Source organism: Solea senegalensis, linkage group LG8, assembly GCF_019176455.1.
Source record: "Solea senegalensis isolate Sse05_10M linkage group LG8, IFAPA_SoseM_1, whole genome shotgun sequence".
Classification (NCBI taxonomy): Eukaryota; Metazoa; Chordata; class Actinopteri; order Pleuronectiformes; family Soleidae; genus Solea; species Solea senegalensis.
The window spans coordinates 5844037-5870947 of record NC_058028.1 but is presented as its reverse complement, the minus strand read 5'-3'; the positions used below and the strand labels follow the sequence as shown (position 1 = coordinate 5870947).

Genomic DNA, 26911 nt, shown 5'->3' with positions numbered 1-26911 from the left:
TGAAGCCCTTTTCCACGTATGGTCCCAGCTCGCCTCGCCACGGCGCGGTTTAGGTTGTTTTTTTTTCTACCACGGAATAGTACCTGTGGGGGCGGAGTCATCCCTGCACCGCTGCATGGAACTGCCGTGACTCAAACGAGTGACTCGTGACTTGTAAAGCAGCTGTTTTCAGTGTAACTGAATCGTTAGAATCAGTTCATTAACCACGAGTCCAGGAAATGATTGTCACATGACACAACTGAGCCAATCAAATCCGATGAGCATTTTGGCCGGTGAGTGTGTGACAGAAACATAGATTCTATTCATGTGTCTCCAAAGTACTGTAGGTTTTTAATAATCCCTATAATCCAGTGGTAATTCTGGGAAAAAATATAATTAAAAATGTTTTTTTATTATGTTTAAAAGTCTGATAAGTTTAAAAAGCACTGATAAAAACATTGAAATAAACAGTAAAATGCATTTAACCCTAACACTACGATGTTCTGGACCTTTGCTCGAGAGAATTTTCTCCATCTCACTTCTTTATTCTGGTTTTTTTTTTGGGCAACAACATGAGAAATGTCACTCGCACGAAAGCGACAGGATGAGACTCTGACTCAAAAGAGCCGGTGTCTAATCTCCACACTTGTCTTTATTATTGAACGGCATCCGTCAAGTTGGGCTCGCTCCGTCAAAGATGTCGGTGGTGAGGAGGAAATGTCTGCGCTTTGACTGAGCGCGCGCGACAGCCGCTCCGGCTCCTGACGCGGTCGTAAATATTGACTGTGAAAGCGTCACACCGGGATCTTAAAGCCTGATAAAGCTTCTTTTTTTTTCCCCCCCGCCTTCTCCTCGACGTCGGGGTGACGGAGAGAATCCGACGCGGCTTTGATCACAGCCACTTTTCTATACGTGATACATTGTGTGATGTACTGTAATCTCACGTATGGAACGTCAGACATAATTAAATATACATGTATATATATATATATATACTGTATGTATATGTCTATACCTGTCCATAGTGGTGGATGTTCCCAGGGCATGGTTTTTGGTTCTGTCATTCATTCAGCCTCAGCCGCACTGGGATGAATGGCCAACTTGGTTGCCATGGAAATGACAGCTATTGTTGTGTGTGTGTGTGTGTGTGTGTGTGTCCCCTCTGTCCAGAGCCACTAGAGTTCATGAGACGAACAAAACGCTGCATGGAAGCTCTGAACAGCACTCCCGTGTGATACGCACAGTATTTATTTTCTTGCTTGTTTTGCTTTAAACTCCCTCTCCCTGACGACCTCCGGCCCTGATGTGTCGTCGCTCTAACGCTCGTGTTTCTGCCCTTTTGACTTCAGCGCCGCCCCAGTTCGTCATCCGCCCGAGGGACCAGATTGTGGCTCAGGGCCGCAACGCCGCTTTTCCGTGCGAGACCAAAGGGAACCCTCAGCCTGCCGTCTTCTGGCAGAAGGAAGGAAGTCAGGTAAGAGCAAAACTGACCTCACTCCGCACCGATATGTACGAAGACGATAGGATTTCTCTTCGTGGAACTGCATCTCCACTCGTAACCGCATTCGCTGTGGAGCTGCTGCTGTGTTTTACACACGCGTTTGCATTTGAAAATCCTAAAAATCTACTTTTAAATCCTCTAAATCCTCCGCTTTACTCAACTAAATACCAGAACTGTAGCATTCATCAGTGCTGCGATTATTTCACAATAAAATGACTGGATTCAGGAGGCTGAAGTGACAAATGTTGACATTTTCTTCTTAATATTATTCTAATCATTTCTAGCAGGATAAACACTGAGAGGTGTAATGCGGCCCTCTACATGTGGACACTCTTAATCACAGTTTGAATTTGATTCAAAGTTTGTTAAAACTTCCTTTCATCGTGGGAGAAAAAAGAGGCGAGGGGTATTTTCCTTTAACGAGTTTGCTTTAAATGCCAAAGAAAGATGCTCAGTGATGCAGACTCGCTCCTCACACACACACACACACACACACCCAGCGTGACACCAGCCTTAGTCAGCAGATTGTGTTATTTTTTACCGGGCGCGTCTCTCGTACTAACCCACACTCAGCGATTCGCCTCGGACGCGTGCTGCATTTAAAGTTCTTCACACTAAAGTGATGATGGAACCAGAAGAACATGATTTTATACTCGCGTGATGTGATTTGATTGGCCACTGCTTGGAAAAACGGATATTTCGCGAATCCGTCCGTCTTCTTAACGCTTTATCGTCCACTTTAGGGTCGCGCGGGGGGCGCTGGGCCAATCTCAGCTGACATAGGGGCAAAAGGCGGGGTCACAGTGACACAGAGAGGGGACAAACAACCATTCACTCTCACACCGACGGTCAATCTAGAGCGTCCAATTTACCTTATCCCCATATTGCATAATTTGTTGACCGGGCAAAAGTGCTGACCACGACAACAACCGCGTGGCCCGTTTCTCAAAGCGTTTCTCAAGACGCCGCTCCGTTCGAGGGAATTCCAAGTGTTTCAGTTGATGCCTCCATCACACACACACACACACACACACACAGTGGTATCAGTCATCAGTATCTCCGCTACAGACGCACAGGTACACCTTTGTTCTCAGGAGACGTCAAATGACAGCGCGCCAGGCTAAGTGCTAATCGGTTTCCCGTGACCCCGCACCGATAAGAGCGATCCTTTCCCTCGCTCAGGCAGATAACCCATTCAAACACCTGGGTGTCCTCCACGCCGCTCGACAACAGCACCAATTAGGAGCCTGTTGAGTCTTGTAGATAAGCCAGAGATATGATTCAGCCTCTGGCGCGGGTTCAAACGCACAAAACGCAGGCCAACCATCACAGCAAGGAAAGAAAGAGTGAACAGAAGCGATGGTTACATGTTCCCACTCTGCCCCCGATAATACCCCCCCACCATCAACGTGCAGGCGTGTGACTCACTTGTGAGTAATGGTGTTCAGATTCATATCCCAGTGTGTGTGTGTGTGTGTGTGTGTGTGTTTCACACATTGTCATTAAAGATGAAGCTTTTGAAATGAACGCACAAACAAACGGGCAGCTACACGTCCTCCCCCGTCCCCGGCACTTGTGTATTGATGGGAAACCGCACTGACGTCAAAAACAACAACAACAAACATGAAGTCATTTGTTGAGAGAACAAATTAAAGTCAATTAAGTACAGTCATTAAATTGCGGAGCTGTCCTTTTTCTCACTCTTGTGGATAATGGCCAGAGATGCACAGAGCCTAATTTAACAAGAAGAAGAAGAAGAAGAAACACAATTTGTACGAAGCGTTGAAGTGATTTGGCGTAATTGAATCCGGCTAATGTATTTGCTAATTAGTTTCAGTTGGGATGACCATCGGAATAAAAGAATATCAATAATCAGAAGAAAGAAATTGGACGTAGTAGGTGATGTAAGTGTTGTTTACATGGCCCAGAATAAGCACAAAGTATTCAAATCACAGGTAGAAGTGGGACAAATTAGCCATTTTTTAAATTACAATCAGGTTCTGGTCACAGTTTAAGGCCAAAAAGCTCAGAATCTCTGTGTTTGCTGGATCAAAGAACCAAAACCTGGCACCAAACGGTGAATCTGTACATATTTCAGTTCTTTACCCGCCTAAAAGATGTTTTAAGTCATTAAACATCAGCAACATAAAACATTCTTTAAAAAAAAAAGGAAAAGAAAAGCAGCATAAAAGCATTAAAATGCAAATTAATAGACTTTATAAAAAAAGACTTGAAAAGGTTAACAGTTTGGCTGATATTCATGTTATGCCCGGCTCTTTTATGGGATGGTCTCCGCTTTATAAATGCAGCTCAAAAACCACTGTGGGATCGAAGCAGAACGGAAAGTCGTCACGACGCCAGTGGGAGCAAAAGTAGCTTTCATAACACAGTGGAGTCTCTGGCTTGGCCCGAGAAGAAGAAACAAAACCAAAATCATCAAACTGTGGACAGGTCGCGCTGTGATTGGTCGACAAAGACATGGACGCAGTCGTTAATACCGAAGCGAAACAGAGTCTAATCTGTGTGTTTTTGGACTTTCTCCATGTTCTCACTGTTCTTTATTTGCCCGTTTCTTCTTCTTCTTCTTCCTCCTCCTGCAGAACTTGCTCTTTCCCAACCAGCCCCAGCAGCCCAACAGCCGCTTCTCCGTGTCGCCCAGCGGCGACCTCACCATCTCATCTGTGCAGCGGTCAGATGCCGGTTACTACATCTGCCAGGCGCTGACCGTCGCGGGCAGTATCCTCGCCAAGGCTCAACTGGAGGTCACTGACGGTGAGTGGAAATGTTACACGCTCGTGCGCGGCAGAAAGAGCGCCTTCTAGTGGTGAGACTCGCGCCGAAGAAGAAGACTCCTTCGCTTTCCCCCCCCCCGCCCCCTTTTCCAACTCATCAGGGAACTACGGTGGCCTAAACATACCAGAAATGATGGAGACTCTTGTTCTTCTTTGTTTTGTCGTACATTTCCACGTCAACACAGGAAACACACATTATCTGTGGTCTCTGAGACGTGTTGGCCTCCATAAAGCATTTATGTATTAAATGACATATATTAACCCTTAAAACACAGAGCATTTTTGGCTGTGCAACACTGGTGCTACACATACCACGGTTTGAGAACCACTGGGTTAGTATATTCCATATAAACAGAGTTTATTCACTTATACCTCGTGTTTATTTATCAATCAAGAAGAAATGATTTTTGTCACGTTCATGTTTGGCCTCCGCTGCAGCTGAAGGTTTTCAGTAGGTTCACGAGGTATAATTATTACTCTTTATTTATCTTTTTTTGAACATTTTCAATTTAATTCCATGTGCTTTGGTCAGAGAACCGCGAGTATGCTCCTGACCTTCAGCGTTTCCTCTCTCTCTCCCTCTCTCTCTCTCCAGGCTTTGTTTCATTATTTTATTTTTTATTTTTTTTTCTTTCCCCGAGACAATTTAATTAAAGAAATACTACTTTTTTTTTTTTTTCCTTTTGGAGAGGAAATAAAGCATTGTCCTTGGGTTCCTTCAAGTTTAATGACTAGCGCTCGGATGAGTGGGCGAGGTGCGAGCGCGCGTGTGAACGAGGGAGAGTCAGGAAAGGAGATGCAGCGGAAGAGGAGGGATGTGATTCAGTCAGTGAGTGACAGCGTTTGATCCCCCACCCCCCCCCGCGCGCGGTATGAATGATGCGTTCCTGCGAGGTGTCGGAGCCGTGACGCCAGAGACGGACGGCTGTCCGTGTGTGATCAGAAGCTGGGACAGGATTGGACCGTCCTTCCAATGCAACGCCACGTTTTTTGTTTCGTTCTTTAACTTCAAATATTGATTTCCGTTCAAATGCGAGGCAGAGAGAACAGTGTCAGCGAGGTCTGGTAGAGGAGGAAAGAGCACGTCGGGGCCCGGGGGTGAGGTCACGGCCACACCTGCCGCTGCCTTTGTGTGATTTACTACAAAAAGTCTGTGGAGTTCAAGGGGATCTGTAATGAGAAATTCCTGATCCGGAGACCCTGAGGCTCCGGTCAGTGCCGCGCCTCCTCCCTCAGTCACTCCCGCGTGCCTTCCACACATACATCACACACACACAAACGCCGCATTCCGCCCGTGCGCTCATCATCCTCTCCTTGTAAGGAAAACATCATACTGTACGGAACGGAAAACTTTCTGGAATAATTCCATCTGATGCTGTGATGACGAGTGAAGCAGAAATCCATGTGGCCTGGATATCATGACGGTCATAAGAGATCTTCTCTTCTCTTTCTGTCTCGTATGACATACAGATAGAGGCGTCCACCCCGGAGTGTACGTACGTATAAGTGCGTCACTTGAAATCACTTCCTCTTGTCAGGTGAAGCCGCCGGAGAGGAAGAGAAAAGGGTGGAATCCAGGGTGTAATAATGTGTTGAAAGGTTACTGAGGTAGACTCGGTAATTAGCCCCCGCAGCTCTGACATCATTAATCCATACCCTCTAATTAATGCGGCTTCAGCGATGCCAGGGGGACTCCACATTATTCACCATCTAAATATATAAACTGCCCTGTGTGCGAGGGTGCCAGCGCGCTCTGAGATCACCTCTGACGTGCCCACTTTTTCACACGCGGGCCCCCGCGGGGGCCTTTCTGTTCTGTGGCACGTTCCAACAAATGAATTTTACGAATGGAATTCATCACCCGTCGATGTAAATGCGGAACAAAATGTAACATAATAATATAATAACGTGCGAATATTATGAGGGTTCTTTCAGCCACACGTCGTCCATGGAAGTGACCTCTTTTTGTGCCCCCCCCCCGCGCTGCACACAATGAAGTATTTATCAAAACCACGCTGAGTCAATAGGCAAGAGTCTCAGCGCCAAACTGCACCACAGAGTCTAGAGCGGTGTATAAAAATAAGGCGAGCCAGGCAGTAAATGGAAACTGCTTAGCGTCCGTGCGCCACATCAATGCAGCCAGAGAACACTACTCAGCTGTTCTGTGCCCTGCTTCCTGGAAATACAGGATATGGTCATTGTTCTGCGGTGCAATTACAAGACCTGCCGAGGAAAAATAGTCCACTTTTTTATGACAGAGCACCACATCCACCCCCCCCCAGTGCGTTTTATGAGCAGCGCTGTCACGTCTGAATGTCACATGTGTGTGTCCGCAGTGCTCACAGATCGACCGCCGCCGATTATTCGCCAAGGCCCGTCCAACCAGACGCTCGGGGTGGACAGCATGGCACTGCTGAAGTGCCAGGCGTCGGGAGACCCCATCCCCTCCGTCAGCTGGCTGAAGGACGGGGTCAGTCTGCTGGGGAAGGACGCGCGCATGTCTCTGCAGGAGCTGGGCAGCCTGCAGATCAGAAACATCAAGGTTTGGTCCACTTTTTTTTTTCCCCACACAGTTTTATGTAAAACATTCTGCAAAAGTCGGTTTAAAATATTGGGGACACTGAAACACAAGGAGCGGCGCTTGAGAAACTTTGTTTTTAGCATTTCCATCCGTGATAGTACCTGGCATCTGGTACTTTTTTAGTACCTGCTCTGACAAGGTTCCGAGCGACTTGAGCCGATACTAACATCCGAACAATGTCGAACTGTAGCTCGACTGTAGCTAAATAATCCCATGTTGGCCCGTGTTGAGGAGGTGCTATGAAGTAATGTCTTCAAATTCCTCTTTCCCCTTTCAGCCATGCACATTTTTCATACTTACCTCTGAAGCAGACAAGTATTGTTTTTCCTGTTACTCCGTTATGACATTTTTGAGAGGGGTAGTGAGGCTTTCTAAAATTGTTAAAATAATCATTTCAGACCCAGAGTTGCATCTCACTGTGTTTGACATACTTTTTTATCATTCTTTTTTTAGGTGAGGTGCAGAGTTTACAGGCTGTAAATTGGAATTTGACTTGTGACTGTGAGGGCTCTAACCTCTGACGCCACTTTATGACGTCATACAATACATTTCTTACATCGTGTACCTGCTCTGTGACGTGTAGATATGTTTATATAACGGTTTCGTAAAACACCATACGGAGATAAATCGGCAAATTGAAAAGTGATTTGTTGTAATCACTTAGTGTCACAGCTGGGCTGCTGTGTGTGGGACGGACTCCAGCTGCAGGACAGGAACATGTATGCACTTAGACACACACACACACACAGTAGTCCAGATTAAATTTGAAAGGCCCACATCTACTTTTCTGCACTCTGAAGCCTCGGCGGAATATCTATTACGATTGATAAAGCTGCCGAACCACTGACATGTTATTTAATAAATGGAAGGACAAAAAAAACAAAAAAACCCAACAAACAAGCAAAGTTCCTAAGAGGGACGGAGAGTCAAGCCAGCTGTCATCGGTCCAGGGGGTTTCCAGCAGCCCACCCTAAATGAATTAGCCTGGCTTTGTTGTGTGGTCGGCAGGGCGGTGGCGAAATGAAGGCGAGGCGAGGTGGTGGGGGGGTGGACACGTGATGGAAGTGCGGTGAACGGAAAATAGAATTCATTAGGAAATTAGCGTCAGCACTTTGAGGCCCTCGTGTGTGACACACATCTTTAGAGATTGCGCGTCGTCAGCTATTGATCCCGCTGCTCTGAAGTGGCCCTCACTGAAACGTGTTATTGTAATAGTTTTTACTCATATTCATAGAGTATATGTGTGTGTGTGTGTGTCTGTGCTGCAGCTCTCAGACTCTGGGATCTACACGTGCGTGGCCACCAGCTCCAGCGGGGAAACGTCATGGAGCGCTTTCCTGGAGGTCAAAGGTACGAGATGATGGCGATTGCGTGTGTTTATCTACGAACTGTCACACAAACCTCTCAGTTGTCATCAGAGGACATGTCTTTATTCATTGCAGAATCAGGGGGACTGACGGTCATCAAGAGCCATGATGAGAACGAGCTTCCAGGTCCGCCGACCAAACCTCAGGTCACTGACGTCACCAAGAACAGCGTGTCCTTGTCCTGGCAGTCGGGGACAGCCGGAGCTTCACCTGTCTCCTCCTTTGTCATTGAAGCCTTCAGGTGTGTGACCGCACTGAACCTCGGTGATCTCTCATGTTTCTGCGATGGATCTGTATCTGTATCCGTGTCTTTGCTTTGGGTTGCAGTCAGTCGGTGAGCAACAGCTGGCAAACGGTGGCAGATCACGTCAAAAACACCCAGTTCACTGTCAAAGGTCTCCGTCCCAACACCATCTACCTGTTCATGGTGCGAGCGGTGAACAGCCAGGGCCTCAGTGACCCGAGCCCCATGTCAGAGCCCGTCAGGACACAAGGTAACTGACATTAAAGGAAAGTGAATTGTTGTGCAATAAACTTGTCGTATTATTAGTGGTGCATTCTGCAGCTTCACCATTAGATGTCACTAATTCTTACACACTGGAGCTTTAAAAACCAGCATCATTTACTTTTCATAGACATTTTGAACTGTTTCTAAGTGGTTTACTGATTAGAATTCCTCTTTCTAACTGATAAGGCGAGACACCTCTTCAAAAGTGTGCTAGCTATCGGGTCCTCTGTTCTGTTCCTCTGTTGATTTGCTGCGCAGAGTTTTCCAGAGGTCAAATATCTCCCGTCTCAGTGCAGCTCATTAAAGCGTCACTTTAGCAATTATGTAAAATAACCGTGTCTACTTCTGGAAGGCCCTAACAGGGTTAGTGCTATCCCTGCTATGTTAATGATCATAACAGGGGCCTCCAAACCCGAAAGAAGATTTGATTACAGCGCTGGACAGACCACAGTCTCCAGATTGAACTGATATGATGATAAAAAAAAAAAAAAGAAATATATAATAAAGTATAAAAAGCAACTTGTGGCCAGACTCTGTCAAGCTCAAGCCAAGAGTGCGATAAAAAAAAAAAGAAGAAGGAAGTGGATTTTTTTTTATGAGCTCAATGTCTACGATGATATATAGATGAGTTTATTGACAAAGGCATGCATTAATATAAAAATAAAAAAATCTATGTTACACTGTTAGTGCAGCCCGTGATTCATGACACTGCTGGGTTTGTTTGAACGAAGCGTAAAAGTATTTAATTTCCTCATGTGAGGGTTTTTTTTTTCTTTTCCTTCAATATATAACTCAAAATGTGGTTTTGCTTCGACCACACTCTCAATATCTCACGCGCTCTCTATTTGCTCGTAATGTGAAACAAATGTAATGTATGTGCAGAGGAGTGTCGCGCCGTCGGTGTTCTTGAAACATGTGTATTTGTCCCTCCGTCTGTCCTCTCGTAGACATCAGTCCTCCCGCTCAGGGCGTCGACCACAGGCACGTCCAGAAGGAGCTCGGCGAGGTCATAGTTCGGCTGCACAACCCGGTCGTCCTGAGTCCCACGACCATCCAGGTCACGTGGACGGTGAGTCTCGCAGCCGCTGTCTTATCTCCGCACATTTTCGTTCCACGCTTTGATTTTTTTCTTTTTTCAAAATTGAGTCACCGTAAGTCAAGAGAGTGTTTCTGTTCACGTCACATTTTCCTCCTTTGAAGCCAGAAAAGAACAACAAAGCCGTTCCTCGAGGCGGTTCCGTATCAGGAGGAAACTTTCACTCGGGTTGTTTCGCCGTTTTCTAATTGGTGACTTAAAAGTAACTGAACATCAAATAGCTGAAATGTTTCTTTTAACCACAGGGAACATAAAAAAGAAATATCATAAAGAGCCATCTGGTTGTTCAACAGTCTTACACGTGTCTTCACCTGCTCCTGTTTTAAGAAGTTGCACAGATAAAATTAGTCTGGAATGTAGATTCATTTATGAATATGTCTCTTTATTCCCCACCACCTTGATATGATGCATTGATATTATTTTAACACTTTAACTCCTAAGCCTCAAAATGTCTCAAATTGCTTATTTTAACCAGAAAATGATCCTGTGATGTTACTGCATGACAAAACAGTGTGTTAACAATTTACAATGACGTGAACTCCAGATTTTGTGCGTTAAATTTGAAATGTGAACAGGGTAAAACATATTTAAAGGAACATTTATTTGAGATTTTGTCTTAAATGCGCCAAAAAATGTACAAAAAAACATGGAAACTATGTACAGGCATTTTTCCAACTCTCTCCTCTGATTCGCCGGCTTCCGTGGAATTTTCCGTACTAGCCACACGTTGTGCTTTTGACGTGCAACTGTGCCGCTTTCAGAAACTGACGTAATTTTTCCGATAGCACAAACCATTAAACTCAAGAATCAACGACGTCCTTAAATCACGCCGTTTCATTAAACGCGACAAATGTGCTTAAATGCCTCTTTTTTCCATATTTAATTGTACGGTAATGTTGACAAAAGGGGACATTTATATTCCCTCCGAGCTGAGGTGCTACATAAAACATATGTGCCGGGTTTATACGCTGATTGCGGCGCCGTAAATCACACGGGTGTTGGTGTTTACAGTGCACAGCACTCACTTAGCGGCGCGGGGGGGCCTGTTTCCATTTCCCAAGTGGAACGCATTAGCACTTTTGCCGATGACATGTTTATTGACCCTTATAATAATAATAAGTCTCACCCCACCAAGACCCAAGACTAATTTAATGCTAAAGCACTGCTTTATGATTGTAATGTACAATCAACACCAAAAAACATGGCCGTGTAATTAATCATGAGGGTGGGGGGACACTTATTTATATATATATATAGATATATATATATCTATCTATATATATATATATATATATGTATATATATATATATATATATCTATATATATATATATATATATATATATATATATATATATACATATATATATATAGATATATATAATTCCCAAATCATTCCATTAATGAAGCAGGGAATCCATTTTGCTGATTTACTGGGGCAACAAACAGCTGCTTAACATCCCTCTCCAAAGCCCTGCTCACTTCCTCTGCTGCTAACAAGCCATTACAATGAGCTATGCAGACAGTGTGCATAAATTCAGCTTTTCTGTCGGGGGGGGGTTTAGTTTAGGCCGGCGTGTTGGTCCTCTGTGCCTTCGCACGACTTTTCTATATCTTTTTTTGTTGTTGTCACCTCTGCTGTGTGTTGGTGCGTCTCTGTGTTTGCCGCTATGAGACACGCGTGTGTCCTTAAGGGTGGCGTTACAGAGCGGCCTCCTTTTCTTAATGGAGGAGGGAACACTTGCGTTTTAGTAATGGCAGGGTGTTAATTGAGCTAAGTGTGTCATAGCTGGTGATAAAAGGCCCGTTAAACCAGTAACAGCCTCTTAGCGCTCTCTCAAATGCGTTCCAGCGAGGAAAAGAAACTATCCTCTCGAGTGTTCCGCCCAGATCTACAGGACTAAACCGTCATCGTTCACTTCCTCAGGTGGACCGTCAGTCCCAGTTCATCCAGGGCTACAGGGTTCTCTACAGGCAGACGTCCGGACTGCCCTCGCCGGGGCCCTGGCAGACCCAGGACGTGAAGGTCCCCTCCGAGCGCAGCGTCGTCCTCTCCGCGCTCAAGAAGGGAATCGTGTACGAGATCAAGGTCCGGCCGTATTTCAACGAGTTCCAAGGCGCCGACAGCGAGTCCAGGACGGCGCGGACGACAGAGGAAGGTATGAGAGTCCAGTTTGTAAAATAAAGACGTTTTTTGCTTTCATACCAGGGGCCACATGGTTGGAGTTTGCATGTCTAGAAACATGCAGATTTTAGAATTGGGTTAAATTGGACACTCTAAATGAACCGTGTGTCTCTGTGTCCCTGTGATGGACTGGCGACCTGTCCAGGGTGCACCCCGCTATCCTGTGGAGGATAAAGCGGTAGCTTTATTTTTTAGCTTCTTTTTGAAGTGGATACTTCACGTGACCCCGCCCGACAGATAAAGTTGTCGTTTTAGTTGTAATCTCACACTCGTACTGAGGTCTGAGTGTGTGAACGAACCGGTCTGACTTCTCTGCTGTGTGTGTGTGTGTGTGTGTGTGTGTGTGCGCTGTTTATGATTGGTGGTGTTAGTGCCATCCATCATCCAGCAGCCACAGGCCTGAGCTGTGATTGGACACAACATGCACTTCCTCCTGCGCGGAGGATCTGTCGCCTGAAGCTTGATTCAAACAGGCTCTGACACACACACACACACACACACACACACACACACACACACACACACCACTTGTTACCTGCCTGTCTTCATGTACTTTAATGCAACGCTATTTCACGTCTTTGCTCCGACCTCCCTGTTTTCTTCACTAAGGAGATTTTTCAGGGGAGATTCATGAGATTAATCCCAGATTAACTCATGTTACTGCCATAAAGCTAACTCTCTGCTACAACTCTATCCACTCTCTCTCTCTGCCTTCTTCTGTGTTGGTTTATGCATCACATTTAACATGGGTGGAGTAATTCTTTCCCGTCGTTCCGGCTGTTTGAGAAACACGTTGCCTCTGTAAAGCAGACCCTCGACTAAAATACATACTGTAACAGAGGGTTATTGTACGGCTACGTAAGCCCAAACTATTTTTATTTTAAATGCAATAAAACACATGCGTACTTTCAATTTCTGCCAATAACCCCGCCCAAATATTATACAGCAGGCCTTTAAATTGTGCCCATGTAGTCTCACAACCCAAAGAGACGGGAACCTTGGTTATTTTGGACTCAACTAAAAGCTCAGTTTGCCTAAAGTAAATACTCACCGGCCTATAACAGCACTGCAGGGTGGAAAGTGTCTCTTTATACAGGGGACAAAGCCCGTCTTGCTTCAACATATTCAGACCTGCATGTGTAAGGAGACAGTTTACATCCTGTCAGGTGACAGACCCATTTATTTCCGTTCTCAAAGAGTGCATATCTCCTGTGGGCCAGCCAGCGTGCTCACTGCTGTAGTGGAACAGCCATCACACCACAGTGGTCCCCAGCACACACACACACACACACACACGTACAGTAATCCATGCATGCGGGTGCACCTCCTCTCCCTGAGGCCTCCAGAAAACCTCCATGTCACAGCTATTACCAATGCTGATAACGCTCCCCCCCCTGCTTCAGGTCTATCTGCATCCCGGTCCCTCAGAGAGCTCGGCCACTTTCTGTTTCTGTCAGCCGCCTGCCACGGCTGCACCTGGTCAGCTGAGATAGCCGACACACCCACGACACATATGCGGTGGGCTGTGGGCTCCTCGGAGACCTTGGGACCATGGAGAAGGGCAGCGAGATTGGTTAGAGATGTCTAGTTCACAGGGTGATTAAAACTTCGCCCCCAAAGCTAACACAATTAGAGATTCTCCCGTGGACGTGGGCTTTCAAATATACTTGTGGCTAAAATAGTGAGTCCATTGAGCTTGACTCCGTAAATAAACCCGGATTCCCGCTGAATGATCGCTTCAGGACTTCCATCGTTCATGCAGATAATTCTCCTTCTTATGTGAAGGGAAATCAGTCATTGCTAAATTGCTAAAATCAACTCCAACTCTGCAATTTAGAGCATTCAAATCCTGATCCGGTTGCGTTTCCGTTGCGGGTTTTGTAGGCCAGATGTCAAAAGATAAACGGCGTATTTAAAAATCGTGCTTTTTTTTTATCCCGTTCCGTACTGGGTTGTCACCTTTGTTCTTCGGCGCCGTGGATGAACTGCGGCCGCCGTCAGATTCCCACTGACTGATTGCTTGAGGATTCACTAAAGAGCCCCATCATTTATGCAAGATAATGCTTATTTAGGTGGACGGGAGACCCGTAAAGTTTGCATAAATATTCAATTGGCGGGGGCACTGATGGTTATCCGTGGTGACGGGTGTCTCCTCGGTTAGTCCACACTCTTCCTCCCACATCAGCTGCTGGCTTTGTATGTATAGTTATTTATTTGTGCTGGTCTGGATCAGGTCTGTCGCAGCGGAGAACCGGAGGGGTCACGTTCCTGACTGCCACGCATCACTCAGCTAATGGCTCTATTAGCGCAGCCTCCGAGGACGCTAATGAAAAATGTGTATTGTTTAGCGCCATAATATGCACGTTAATAAGCCGCTCAATCATTCATAGCATTAACTTTGAACGACATTGTCTCCGATGGCTGCCGATCCCGCCACTTTGTCACCTGGACGCAATTCAGTCAGCGCCGGAGAGCTCCCCGAGCGTGATGGTTGATCAGATGCTCCAGCCCCACACGTTAGATTGCTTCTAATCTGGCCAAGGTGCTCGGTTCATCATTGGACCCATTCATCTTCCGCCGTGCCAGGGCTCGCCGGCTCTCTGGGGGACCGCGTGGCCAATCGCACTGAGGGATGAGCACAGATTTACAGGGTGACACGTGCCATTTTGGATGGAGGCGAGGTGAGGGAGAGGCAGCTGAGGAGTAATTGACCTGTCAGTATTCTGCTGTGGCGCCGATCCCCTGCCAGCCGCTGCGGAAATGAGAAAACATTATTTTTTAAAACCTTATTTCCAGTTTCGGCCAACTGTTATTTGTTTTTCCTTTTGTTACCCCTCGTGGGGTCAGAAGATTGCTGCCATCAGAATAACAACCGCGTGTGGTTTACGAGAGCGTGGACTCGGGCTTGTTTTTCCGTCTGCTCTCTGCTGGTGTGTGGATAGAGCGGATTCTTCACTCTGATCCTTACCTACTGGCTTTAGTTTCATCTGGCTGATCGATGGATTCAGTCAATATTTTCACTGAGACCTCCTTTCCTTCCCGTAAAATGTCTTCATTTTTTTTTTCTTCATATTTCCGACTTCTCTGGACTCCGTCCAACAATCTTGTCGACCCACAAGCCACTGCGGCTTGGTCAGTGTTGGAGTTTTAAGCCTGATTTATGCTCCACTGAACTGTGTATCACGCTGATCGTTACTGTCAGCGAGGGCTGAATGATTTAGGTAAAATATCGATTGTGATTAAGATTTTAGGTGGGATCCAGTTTTTTTTTAAGTGAATCTTTCAAGCTTTATAGGAGAAGGAGCAATTTCCACATTCGATACCATTAAAATATTATAAACTGTACTTTATTACATGGATGAACTTACATTATGAATTATGAATTGTCGGCCTTTCTGGTTACTTTTTCTATGTTTCGATAATGGATTGATTTGATTTGAACTTGTGGAGTTTGAATGAGAGGACAACAGAAGCTCCAGAAATAGAGTGCGTCAAAGAACCAATGAAGAGAGCAACAGTTAGATTCTGTTCTGGTCCAACAGTTGATGATGAAAATACGACGGTATCGACCTCTCTACAACATTCTACGGAGAGAAAAGTGTTGAGCAACTTTGTTTTTCTGGCCATTTTTGTTGTGCTGTCGGTGAAGGTTCTCAGTCATCGTGGTCATGACCTTCTTGAGTTGAGTTGACGACGTTTCACCTAATATTAATAATACATTTCATTTAAAACCGCCTTTCAGGTCACACAATTAGATAAAAACCAAAAAACACATAAAATCAACACAATAAAATAGGGAAGTGACGTAAAAGCAGGGAGGTTAGAGGGTTGATTTGAAGAGGTGGAGAGAGTCACAGTTACGGAGGTCAGGTGGTAGTGTGTTCCAGAGCTGGGGAGCAGAGTGGCTGAAGGTTCTGCCCCCCATAGTGCGAAACACAGAGAGGTGGATGGAGGAGGAGGATCTGAGGGAACGAGTGGGGGTGATGACGTGCAGGAGGTCAGACAGGTAGGGAGGGGCAAGGTTGTGGACGGCCATGTATGCGTACAGGAGGGGTTTGTAGTTGATGCGGTGTTTTACAGGGAGCCAGTGGAGGTGCTGGAGGACGGGGGTGATGTGGTGGTGCGAGGGGGTCTTTGTGATGATACGGGCGGCTGAGTTTTTGGACCAGTTGGATTTTATGGAGAGACTTTTGAGGGAGGCCGAAGAGGAGAGAATTGCAGTAATCAAGACCTCATCTTATCCAAGAGGCTTCTTCAGTTCTGACCAACTAGTGGGGAGGACCAGGTATCAGGTTGTTGGTTTCACCTGAGACGGTGTGTGTGAACGGGTCGTTAGATTCAAGATTCAAAGTGTTTATTGTCATATGTAAAGAAACACGTTTCCCTGTACAATGAAATTCTATATAAATATACATATAAAGAAAAATAATAAATATTAAAAAAAGATATGTATATACATACATATATACACATATGTGTGTGTATATTTACATACATACATATACATACATATATACACATATGTGTGTGTATATTTACATATATACATATACATACATATATACACATACACATATATACATACATTTATATACACATACACATATAGACATATATATATATACATACATATATACACATATATTATATACACATATATACACATACACATATAGACACATATATACACATATATTATATATATACACACATATACATATACACATACACATATACACACATATAGACATATATATACATATATACACATATATTATATATATACACATATATACACATATATTATATATATATATGTATATACACACATATACATATACACATACACATATATACATACATATATATACAGTTAGGGTCACCTGAGAGGCAGAGTCTGCTATTGTGTAAGTGTTGGACGTCGCTGTTGAGAGAAAAGCATCAATCATCGGGTTCTTGTCTGACTGTACCAGGGTGTCATATCACATCCAGCAGCCTGAAACGTAGCGTGAAGTCTTTAAATCATAGAGAAATTTAAAAGATAGGCTCCACTAGTTCAGAGTTGCCCCAGTCTTTATGCAAATCACCCTGTAAATGAGACAACTTGACAGCCTTCATGATCCCAAAAGAATAACATTTCCTGTGTCTGATTCTTTTGAGGTTTTTTTTTATGAGACTGTGCATCTCGTTGGGCTGTTAAATACTGCTGCTGCCTGTCTGACGGTTGACCCGCTTATTCCTGTGTTTCCACTCCCAGCTCCCAGTGCTCCTCCTCAGCAGGTAACGGTCCTGACCGTGGGAAACCAGAACAGCACTTCCATCAGCATCTCCTGGGACCCCCCTCCGTCAGACCACCAGAACGGCCTCATCCAGGAGTACAAGGTTTGTCTGCGGGCATTGAAGTCAGCATGGATTCTCATTTCACTGTTACAGAGCCAAATAGAATCAACGTTCCTCTCTGTTTTCTCTCTCTCTCTCTCTCTCTCGTTCTCTGCTTTAGATCTGGTGTCTGGGGAACGAGACACGTTTCCATGTCAATAAGACAGTGGATGCAGCCATACGCTCTGTGGTGGTGGGGGGGCTGCAGGTGGGGATGGTGTACCGAGTGGAAGTGGCCGCCAGCACAAGCGCAGGGGTCGGAGTCAGGAGTGAACCTCAGACCATCATCATTGGTGAGACTCGATTTTCAAAGTACAGTAAGCTCTTTGTACAACAGATGTGATGAATTATACATCGCGTCAAGATAAGTGGGGTTCACGCAGGGGTGGATTGTGGGATTTATGGGTGTGTCTACAGTCTGTGTATATGGTAATGTTTTCTATCTGATGGATATACATACTATAGTCATTTTTGACCCGGAAACAACAAGTAATCAAGGATGTCATGGGGTTTTTAGACAATAAAACAACAACAACAAAAAAATTGTTTTTGGAAATCCAATTTTTAAAGACGGAGAAGAAGAACTTTCAGAGCCATTTTCTTCCGTAGATTAGACCGGACCAAGTTGCCAAAGTGATAATATTGTTAGAATACCAATATTTTTTGAAATGCGACGTGACTGCACGTGATTTATGTGCAGCTGCGGCGGGATTGTGCCTGATTTGACCCATAACTGATGGCTTGGCCTGTAGCATGTTCTTATTTCCCCAGTGTCACTCACATAATCCATCTCCCAGTGCTGAGCCTCCGGCTCGCAGTTATAAATACGTTGTGTGTTTGCAAGTCTTGAGGTTTGTGCAAATGGGTGTGTCCGCGTGTTTGGACATAAATATGACGGAGAGCTCTCGGTGCATCCCTGCGTGTGCGCGTGTGTGCGCGTGTGATATCTTTCCGGGCGCGTTTCGCTTGATTTGTGGGAACATTTCGCCGCTGCTGTGTCTCTCGCCAAGAAATAGTGTCAAGCAGCCGCGAACGGAGATCAATACAGACCAGGATCCTCTCTTCTCATTTCACATAGTGTGTTTTACTGGCAATAGAGTGAATTAGGGGCTGAGCTAAGCAAACAACCTGCTCACCTGGGGGTTAGTTCTAAGCTTTCAGGCTTTGTCTTTGCCAGTCTGCACATTATATTTCACCGCACATCCCCTCCATCCCGTCCTGCTCCTGTCGATATCGCAGATGAAATTCATCACAGCTGCTTTCTTGGAGCTTAATCCAGGCCTAACCCTGCCTCCATGTGTCTGTGGGTGTTATTTTTTTCCACCTCCTTTCGGCGTCACGCGTGCAATTGTGTTAACTTTTTCACTCCCCCCGCCCCGCCCCCCGAACCCTCAGGTAAGGAGTTCCGGGACGTGATCATACACGGGAACCGGAACAACAGCATCACGGAGCAGATCACCGACGTGGTGAAGCAGCCTGCTTTTATCGCCGGGATCGGCGGCGCCTGCTGGGTCATCCTCATGGGCTTCAGCATCTGGCTGTACTGGAGGAGAAAGAAGAGGAAGGGACTGAGCAACTACGCAGGTGAGACTTGCTACTCAGCACTGGTGTCAATTCATCCCTTAATTAAACCCTTAATTTAAACACAAACAACAGTTTCTGACTGATATTGGTGTCAGAAGATACTGAAGGTTGTCGCACTTGATTCCTGCACCTGCGCCTTCAACAAAGTCATTCTTTCTGCTATTTCACTACTTCATTAACACTTCCCCGTGTTGAATCCGAGTTCTGATGGAGTCTCGTGTGAGCTGCTGGCAGAGTTGAAGGCTCCACAGTCAGGGAGACGCATGTCAGTGTGAATCTTATCCAGAGGGCTTCCGTTTTCTTGTCAAATCCACCCACACTGTTGGTGTAAAGCCCGAGCCTGGTGGAGTTGAGTGGGCAGACCGGACTCTCTGGAGTTCATCTCGCTCTCCTCACACACGCTGACCCGCCCCGCTCCCCCACCCCACAACTTCTTACTGAGTGAACCTCAGTCAATACAAGCAACCACACACACACACACACATACAGCCAAGGGTGTAAGATTTAATTAGAGAACAGAAATGCTAATGAACTTAGACATTTTCTCTTTGTGTTTTTGTATGTGTGTGTGTGTGTGTGTGTGTGTGCGCATCATAATATTCTAACATGTTCTTATTAACAAGCAGAAACGCAACAAAAGAGCATCATTGATTCATGTTTTCATATCGAAAGCTGCCGCGGTTTCATTTCTGTTTGTGACACGTGTGTGTGTGTGTGTGTGTGTGTGTGTGTGTGTGCATCTCTGTCGTCTCTGAGCTGGCTGCGTTCATGGCTGACACTCATGACCCCCGTCCCCGTCCCCCCCAAAGCACTGCTTTATCTCTGCAGGCTTTTGCAACTTCTCTGTCTTCTTGTTTTGCAGTTCAGTCCTTCACCTTCACCCCTGCAGGTACTGTCCGTTTGTCCCGTCTTCTAACTCTGACCTCAACGCAGACTCCACCCCCCTCCCACCCCCACCCCCAGCTCATAGAACACACGCTTGCCTCGTCAGACTCGTGGTCACGGCTAATGCACGTCCAACAACATGGAGGGAAATTGAAGGGAATTAAAAACGCACAGTGTTAGCCGTGACCATGACCTTGTGCCTTAGCTACATACTGTGTTTTGTTTGTAAGTGTGAGTCCTTGTGTCTTGTGGTTGCGGGGTGTTAGGCTCCTCCTCTAATAACCACATTCCCTTGTTTTGGTTTTTCCTCTCCAGACGCAAACATTAACACAAATCTGTTTCTTTAGGTTTCAGTTAAGCAGCTGGATGGTGTCGGTTTTTGTTTTTATCTCCCACCATTTGTGTTCACGTGTTTGTTCTTTAGTGAGTGGATTGGGATGACAGTGGCCTAGTACTTGGATTAAATTCAAGATTAAACAAAAACGCCCGGTGGCCTCTGCTCGGCACAGCCTGTGTAACTAATAACTGCCGTACAGAAGGTCAGGGGTCAACGTAGTGTTCATTTTCTCCCTGTAACATTTTAAAGTGCACATGGACCGGCGTGATCCCCACTGGAACCCTCAGCCAAAACCCAATTAACTTCAGCCTTTTCCGCCGCTGCTGTAACAGCAGATTATGGAACACATTAATAAGGTAGTGAAACTTGTCCAGTTAAAGAGAAGCCAGAAGCTCAACGAAAAAGGCCCGCCCACCTTCCTTTTTTCTCCACCAATGTCCATAGAGAAAATCAATGATTTTACCTCGTGGCACACAGGAGTGATTCATCCACTGCCGTCTCCATCAGCGCCTTCAAACATGTCAACTTGTAATTTCAAGTCTTTGAAATTCTCCAGTTAGAATTGACCAAAGTGGCATCAACTTACCAAACAAGGCAGCAGCAGAGCAGCAGCTCCTGTGTCCCCCTGCGAGCTAAAAACCACGATTTTCTCTATGGACTTTGGTGCAGGGAGTGTAAGTGTATGTACACACGTCCGTTTCCGGCTATAAAAGTGATAAAAAAGATGTCATAAATATAAGCAGGTGTAGATTTCTGTGCCTTCAGTGGCGCCGTCGTGGATAATGTGCTAATACTTCAAAAAAACGGGCATTTTTATGGCACAGAAAAAGTTAGAAAATGTCAAATATAGCAGAGATTGTAGAGTGGGGTGATATTTAGAGCGTGTGCCAAATCCTCGGCGTCGTATTGACAATCCACTGATGTATGGAGAGACTCGGGTTTCTTCCTCCTGTCACTAAAGTAGAGGTAAATCATTACTCTGTGGTGGCAAACAGCCAGCAGGAAAGAGGTTTGATGGAATTTTTATACGCTGATTATGTCCACCCCTCCCTTAATGCTTATTAAAGGGGATTAATCTGTATTCATACGGGAGGAAGTGCTTATCTGGAATACGGAGGCGAGAGAGCGGCGCGGCGCTCTGCCGCCGTGTCACTCTGACGAACATAAAAGTCGGCCACACAGCAGCCCAGAAATGTGCCTGAGCACAGATATGGACTTCAGAGGCCGTTCCCGGCTCCGCAGCCTCCACCAGCCTCCACCAGAACTCCACCTCCCTCTCCTGTCACTCGTCTCTCTCAGACCACGCAGAATTTCTCCAATGCAACTTTCTTCCCTCACAGAGCTGTAAATGCTTGTTTTTGTCTGAGCGAAACTGGTGTCGGCGGCAAATATTTTAATTCTATAAACTCTAAACTGTTTGGACATGAACGCGAGACAAATTTCAAAAGGTTTTTCTTGTTTAAAGTCCTAAAATGATGTTTACGAGAGGAGGCTGGGGGGCGGATTAAGTCGGCTTCGTCGTGTTGATGATGCATTAAAGTAGCAGCCCCCCCCCCGTGATCTATCGTGGGAGTTTCCTCTCCCCGTCGACGTCACCCCCGCAGAAAAGCCCCCTCTCCCGTCGCCCGTGTCGGGGCTTGTTGTGGAATCGACCTGAATGAAACGGAAGCGAGAGGAATGGAATGTTCCTCCGCTCTTTCATCTCCATCTGTGGAACACACGAGTCAAAATGACTCGCAGCTCTGCTTCCCTCTCTCTTCAGAGTGAACTTTCTTTCTCTCATTGGTTCGAGGTGATTTCCAAACACGTGCCGCTTTTTTCCGGCGGTTTCTCCCCTTGAAGTTCCGAACGCGCTCAGAAGTCCCGACGCCGCTCTGTCGTCGGCGGAGATGAAACGGCTCCCTCACAGCGGCACTCTCACTTTGAAGCCTCCGCTGACAAAAGTGCGGACCTTGTTATCTATAGATCACTGTTAATGGAACGGGCCACATGCACCGGTTGTGGCCGAGCCCCCCCCGCACCCCCCGCCCCCTCCAGCCGGCTCGAGGATCACTAACTCAGAGCTCCAAGCTCGCAGATAGGAAACCCGATGTGATTAATGAGCCCGCCGCCTTTTCTAATCACTTTTTGGCCGAGATTTAATCACAAATCTGATGATAACTCAGCAGCAAAACAAGAGAGATGAAATGAGCTCTCGCTCTCGACCGGGCGCCGCGTCCTTGAGCTGCACATGACGTCTGCCACTTAATTCAAAGCAATATGCGACGGTTATCCTTCTTGGTTTTTTTTTTTATTTTAATGAAAGACATCGGATACGAGGTGATATTCATCACATATACCCAAAAAGAAAAGGGTTTTATTTGCGGCAAAGACGGTGAAAAGTAAAGTTAATAGATAATAAACGCACATTTTTAGCATCTATGAATGGTATCAACCCATGTGAGCAGCCGGGAGGAGGTGCATCGCTGACTCCGCCGCGACCCAAACACTCGGTATGGCTGCCAACAGCGAGAGAGGAGAGAACAGATTTAGCCACTTAACCGAATAAACTCGGCTAATAAAATCTGCACCGCACCTGCTTAAAGCTGCGATAGCTCTTGAGCACGTTTGCCCCTTTGTCTCTGCGTGAGACCGCCGCTTCCAGCTGGAAAATAAAAGTGTGTCAACTGCAAGTGGCAAATATATGTGTTTGAGATTCTTTATAGACTTCAGCCGTGGTTATGTGTGATGTCAGACGAGCCTTTTGTGAAGTGGATGAACTCTATGAGAGATTTAATGCTCCTGAAGTCATCAAATCTGCCCAGCGATGGAAGCGGAGCAGAACTGGAAATGAATATTTGTTTTTCTGTGTTGTAACTCTTCATATTTGTCCTTTTTTTTCCCCCCCCTCCTCTCTCCTCTTCCTCCTCCCCCTTTCTTTTTCTGACTCCAGTGACATTCCAGAGAGTGGATGGTGGTCTGATGAGCAACGGAAGGTGAGTCACTGTCGTCGCCGCTACCTGTACATGCAAACCGCTCCTGATCCCGACACTGAGAGATGGATAGAGAACCGATACCCGTCTGCCTGCCGTGCACATGTCTCACCACATCTCCATTCACGCATCGACAGATGAACTCATAAATCTCCCAACAGAATTAATAGAAACAATTTAAGCAGAGAGTGTTTTTATTTTGTCATTTATCTTCCCGCTGCCGGCTACAGGCAAAACCGGAGGCCCCCGCGTGCGCGCGGTGATAAATTTGCCTGTCACCTCGCGTGGGCGGCTGGGATCTGAGCACATGTAATAATGTAAAAATAATTACCCAGGGGAGAGGTGCGTGGAGGTGTACCCCACACACACACACACACACACGTACAGCCAGCTCCATCTCAGTGCGCGTAAGAGAGAGTGGGAAAAAGGGGGCACATCTCAATGACACCAGTTACTGAGCCTTTGTGGGTATTCAAGAGTCTCCGGGGGGGGCTTCCGTGTGTCTGTCTGCTGCTTCTCACACCTGGATAAGTCAAACCTCCTGGACTCAAGACACTCAGCAGGCGGCTGTCAACTAAACCTGACCCTCTGTGACCCTCAGGCTTCAGGGAACACGGTCTACACTGCGATGTGATATTCAGTATCGGTGTCGGGCCGATATGATGCCAGGAAAAGAAAGAGATGAAATCCGATGTGATCCGAAAAACTCAGTTATTGTGTGATCATGTGAGCTTATTTAAAGAAACACAGTAACAAAAGTGTCATTTCAGGAGTATTTTATATCCAATTTTTGGGAAAAGAAACCTTGTTTCTTCAATCCACGGTTCTCCAAATCAAATGTAAGAACTTTTTAATCTCACATGGGATGAATTTCTAAGGATATAACGCAGAAATGTAGATTATAACGTGTCCCAGTAGATCATCATCGACCACAAATCAGAGACTGTTTCATCTCGCCCTGATTCAACCGGGCCATTTGTTTTTTTTTTTTAGACTCTGGCTTTGTGAAAGTTAATGATCTATTTAACAGGGGTATTAAACGCCCCTGACGTTTAAATGTCAAGGTCAAATTCTCATTATTTCAAGGTCATTTTTTTTTCCCCTGCTCATTTCTGACCCTTCTCGGAGTACTGATCCATTTTGGTTGGCTTTTTACTTTTTACGTTTTCCCCCTCGATTTGGAATATCTGTGTCTTTGCCGCGTCATCAGTCAGTGGTCGCGAGTGCCGTCAGAATCCCCAGATGTTTCCAACTTCCCCATCTGCCCGAGAGCGGGGGTGGAGGGGCGAAAATGTGTCGGCGAGCGTCAGAGGAGAATGTGTTCATTCGTTACACGAGATGTTTATTGCATTAATTAGACAATAGCAAACGAAGCCGCGTCTGTCCCCGCGTCCTCATTGGCTGCTGCCAAATTGCCCTGACGGAACAATTACACTTAATCGATCACAGAATAAATGATTCATGGAAGATGAATAGGCTGCAGATTGGTAGGTCTGCACGATTTGATTCTGGCCTCTCAATTGAAATTGATAAACGCCGATATGGGCTCATTCCTTATCCCCCCCCCCACTGCCAATAGGGAGATGGTAATTAGGAGGCAGTAATAACTTCCTATCTCGACACTGATCAATATTTTAGCAAAGCAGATTTTTGCCCCTGTAAGGCGGAGGGAACAGGTCTCACTAACACTGTTGCTATGGAGATGCCTTTACATGCAGGGAGTGCAGGCTGCTTAATGGCAACATGTTCCCCGAGAGTTAATCTAGCAGTAATCTGGGTTTTTGTTTTTTTTTCATTGCTCTTCAGTGTTCGCTAATGTCTAGACTTTTATTCGCGGGTTTCATTCACTTGTCTGGTGGAACCATAAACTCCTGATTTATGAAGTTGCTTTGGAATTAATATCTTTCACCTGCCTTATTTATGGGGAGCTCAGTGTCAGGTGGGGGGGTGGGGCGGTGGTTTCTCGGGGTTGTATTTATGGTTTTCTTCTCATCACGAGAAGCTGAAGTGTCGACCGAGAAGGAGAAGGAGAAGAAGAAGAGACGCTCCAAATCAAATTTTATCTGCCAAGGTTGCAATCCATCCAAGTTAGGTGTCAACTTTTCATTAGACATATGACCCGGTGTCCACCCTCTAACCGCTGTCCCCACGCCGCCTCACCACACGGAAAAACTAGCATAATAAAAGAAAAATATATATATCCGCTGCAGAAATCAGTCTGATTCTAATTATCCTGAGTCGGCAGACTGCTGCTTGATGAATACAAGGACGATGCAGCCATTTCCACTGTCACTTCCTTGTCTTTCAGATTGTCCTTCTCTTAGTGACGTGCGGTGTGTGTGTGTGTGTGTGTGTGTTGATGAGACAGAAGCACATGATGTCCATTTGCGGTGTGCAGTCTCACAAACGGGAAGAGCGTCCTCTCGTTTTCATCGACAGATGCGTAGCTCACAAGGGTCAGAGAGGAGGGATGAAAGAAAGAGAGGAGCGGGAGGTTTATCATAGAAAATAAAAGGGCGGGGGGGTTGGAGATGGTGTGGTGAAAGAGAATGATGGCAGTTGGGAAACATGGCAGCCAGAAACAGAGGTAGAAGGATGGGGAGAGATGTATTACCCTATAAAAGTGCATGTGTCTGATGCACAGCCATCAATTTGAATGACTTGTCCCCCCCGAGGGCCTGTTTTGGCATTCAGGAACCACAGCGAGGGTTCTCAGCCTGCCAGGCTGCAGTTCATTTGGGCTCCCCCACACTGTACAACCCGCTCTGCTCATTTAGAACCTGTGACTGTGGGAGAAAGTGACTGCAGGACGCCCATTACCTGCCCTTTGTCCTCGGGGCTTGACTGAATCGCGGTCCCTCAGAGCTCAGCGCTGAGACAAGAAAAAAAAGAAAAAAGAAAAACGCCCCCCCCCCGTGGGGAAGCCAGGCTGCTTACTACGGCGTTACGCAGCTGCTCAGAATGCGCCGGTGTTTTCTGTATTCTGCTGCGTACAGCACTGCCGGCTACTGACAGCGGGGTGTGCTGTGCTTCTGAGGAGACGACGCCATCGCCTTCATCACATGCGGTGCTTGTCTGACCACTGCAGGGTGGGATTCAGATACCAGCACTGGTGCTGCATCTTTCACACCACAGTGTGTGAAACATCTCTGAAGAAACTACACTTCGACACTGTTGCTGTGGTCATTGACACGTGTCATTTGACAGAGCTGGGGAAGTATCCCTTTAACCTCTGCATGTTTTTGGACTGTGGGAGGAAGCCGGCAATCCGCCCTTGGCCTCTAAATAATGCGAGGGTTGGGTCGTTGCCCGCTCGCCAGGTTTAATTGAATTGAATCCGTTTTAATTGCCGGGTCATTAGAAACAAGCCGAGTGCGATTCGTCAGTGGAACACAAACAAAAGAAATCTGACTCAACTCCATCTGTGTTGCTCACGGTAACGAGCCTCGGACGTGATTGTACAGTAAAGCGGCCCTAACGGCCTCCCAGCAGTCACCCATGACAGGTTAAAGTCTTAACGGCTGCTTTTTATGGCCCTCGCCCCCTCAGGAGGGACACAACACCTGTTAAATGGAGCCGCCCCTCATACGCGCTCATATGCAGGGGATCCCACAAGTGTCGGGGGTTTTTGACGTCTCATCAAGTAAGATTTAGACTGTCTGGACATCACCGCGAGGGGTAGATGGGGAAAACGCAGCGATATTAACGTTATCACGCCAACATACGTGTGTGTGTGGCCGTGCACT

General features: G+C 46.1%; 1 protein-coding gene across 10 annotated transcripts in view; it reads left to right on the top strand.

Moving 5' to 3' along the window:
- robo2 (roundabout, axon guidance receptor, homolog 2 (Drosophila)) overlaps positions 1–26911 on the top strand; it is a 192503-nt gene that overhangs the window by 141033 nt on the left and 24559 nt on the right. For 6 of the 10 annotated variants that reach the window (XM_044032976.1, XM_044032974.1, XM_044032975.1 and 3 more), the window contains 12 exons: positions 1329–1453; positions 4081–4252; positions 6609–6814; positions 8122–8203; positions 8296–8461; positions 8548–8714; positions 9676–9797; positions 11751–11982; positions 17266–17390; positions 17509–17680; positions 18783–18971; positions 23126–23168. In XM_044032976.1, coding sequence (XP_043888911.1) covers positions 1329–1453; positions 4081–4252; positions 6609–6814; positions 8122–8203; positions 8296–8461; positions 8548–8714; positions 9676–9797; positions 11751–11982; positions 17266–17390; positions 17509–17680; positions 18783–18971; positions 23126–23168 — 1801 coding nt within the window. Of the gene's footprint in view, positions 1–1328; positions 1454–4080; positions 4253–6608; positions 6815–8121; positions 8204–8295; positions 8462–8547; positions 8715–9675; positions 9798–11750; positions 11983–17265; positions 17391–17508; positions 17681–18782; positions 18972–19833; positions 19861–23125; positions 23169–26911 lie in introns of all 10 variants that reach the window. The other 4 variants (XM_044032968.1, XM_044032970.1, XM_044032972.1 and 1 more) reach the window with 1 other exon arrangement.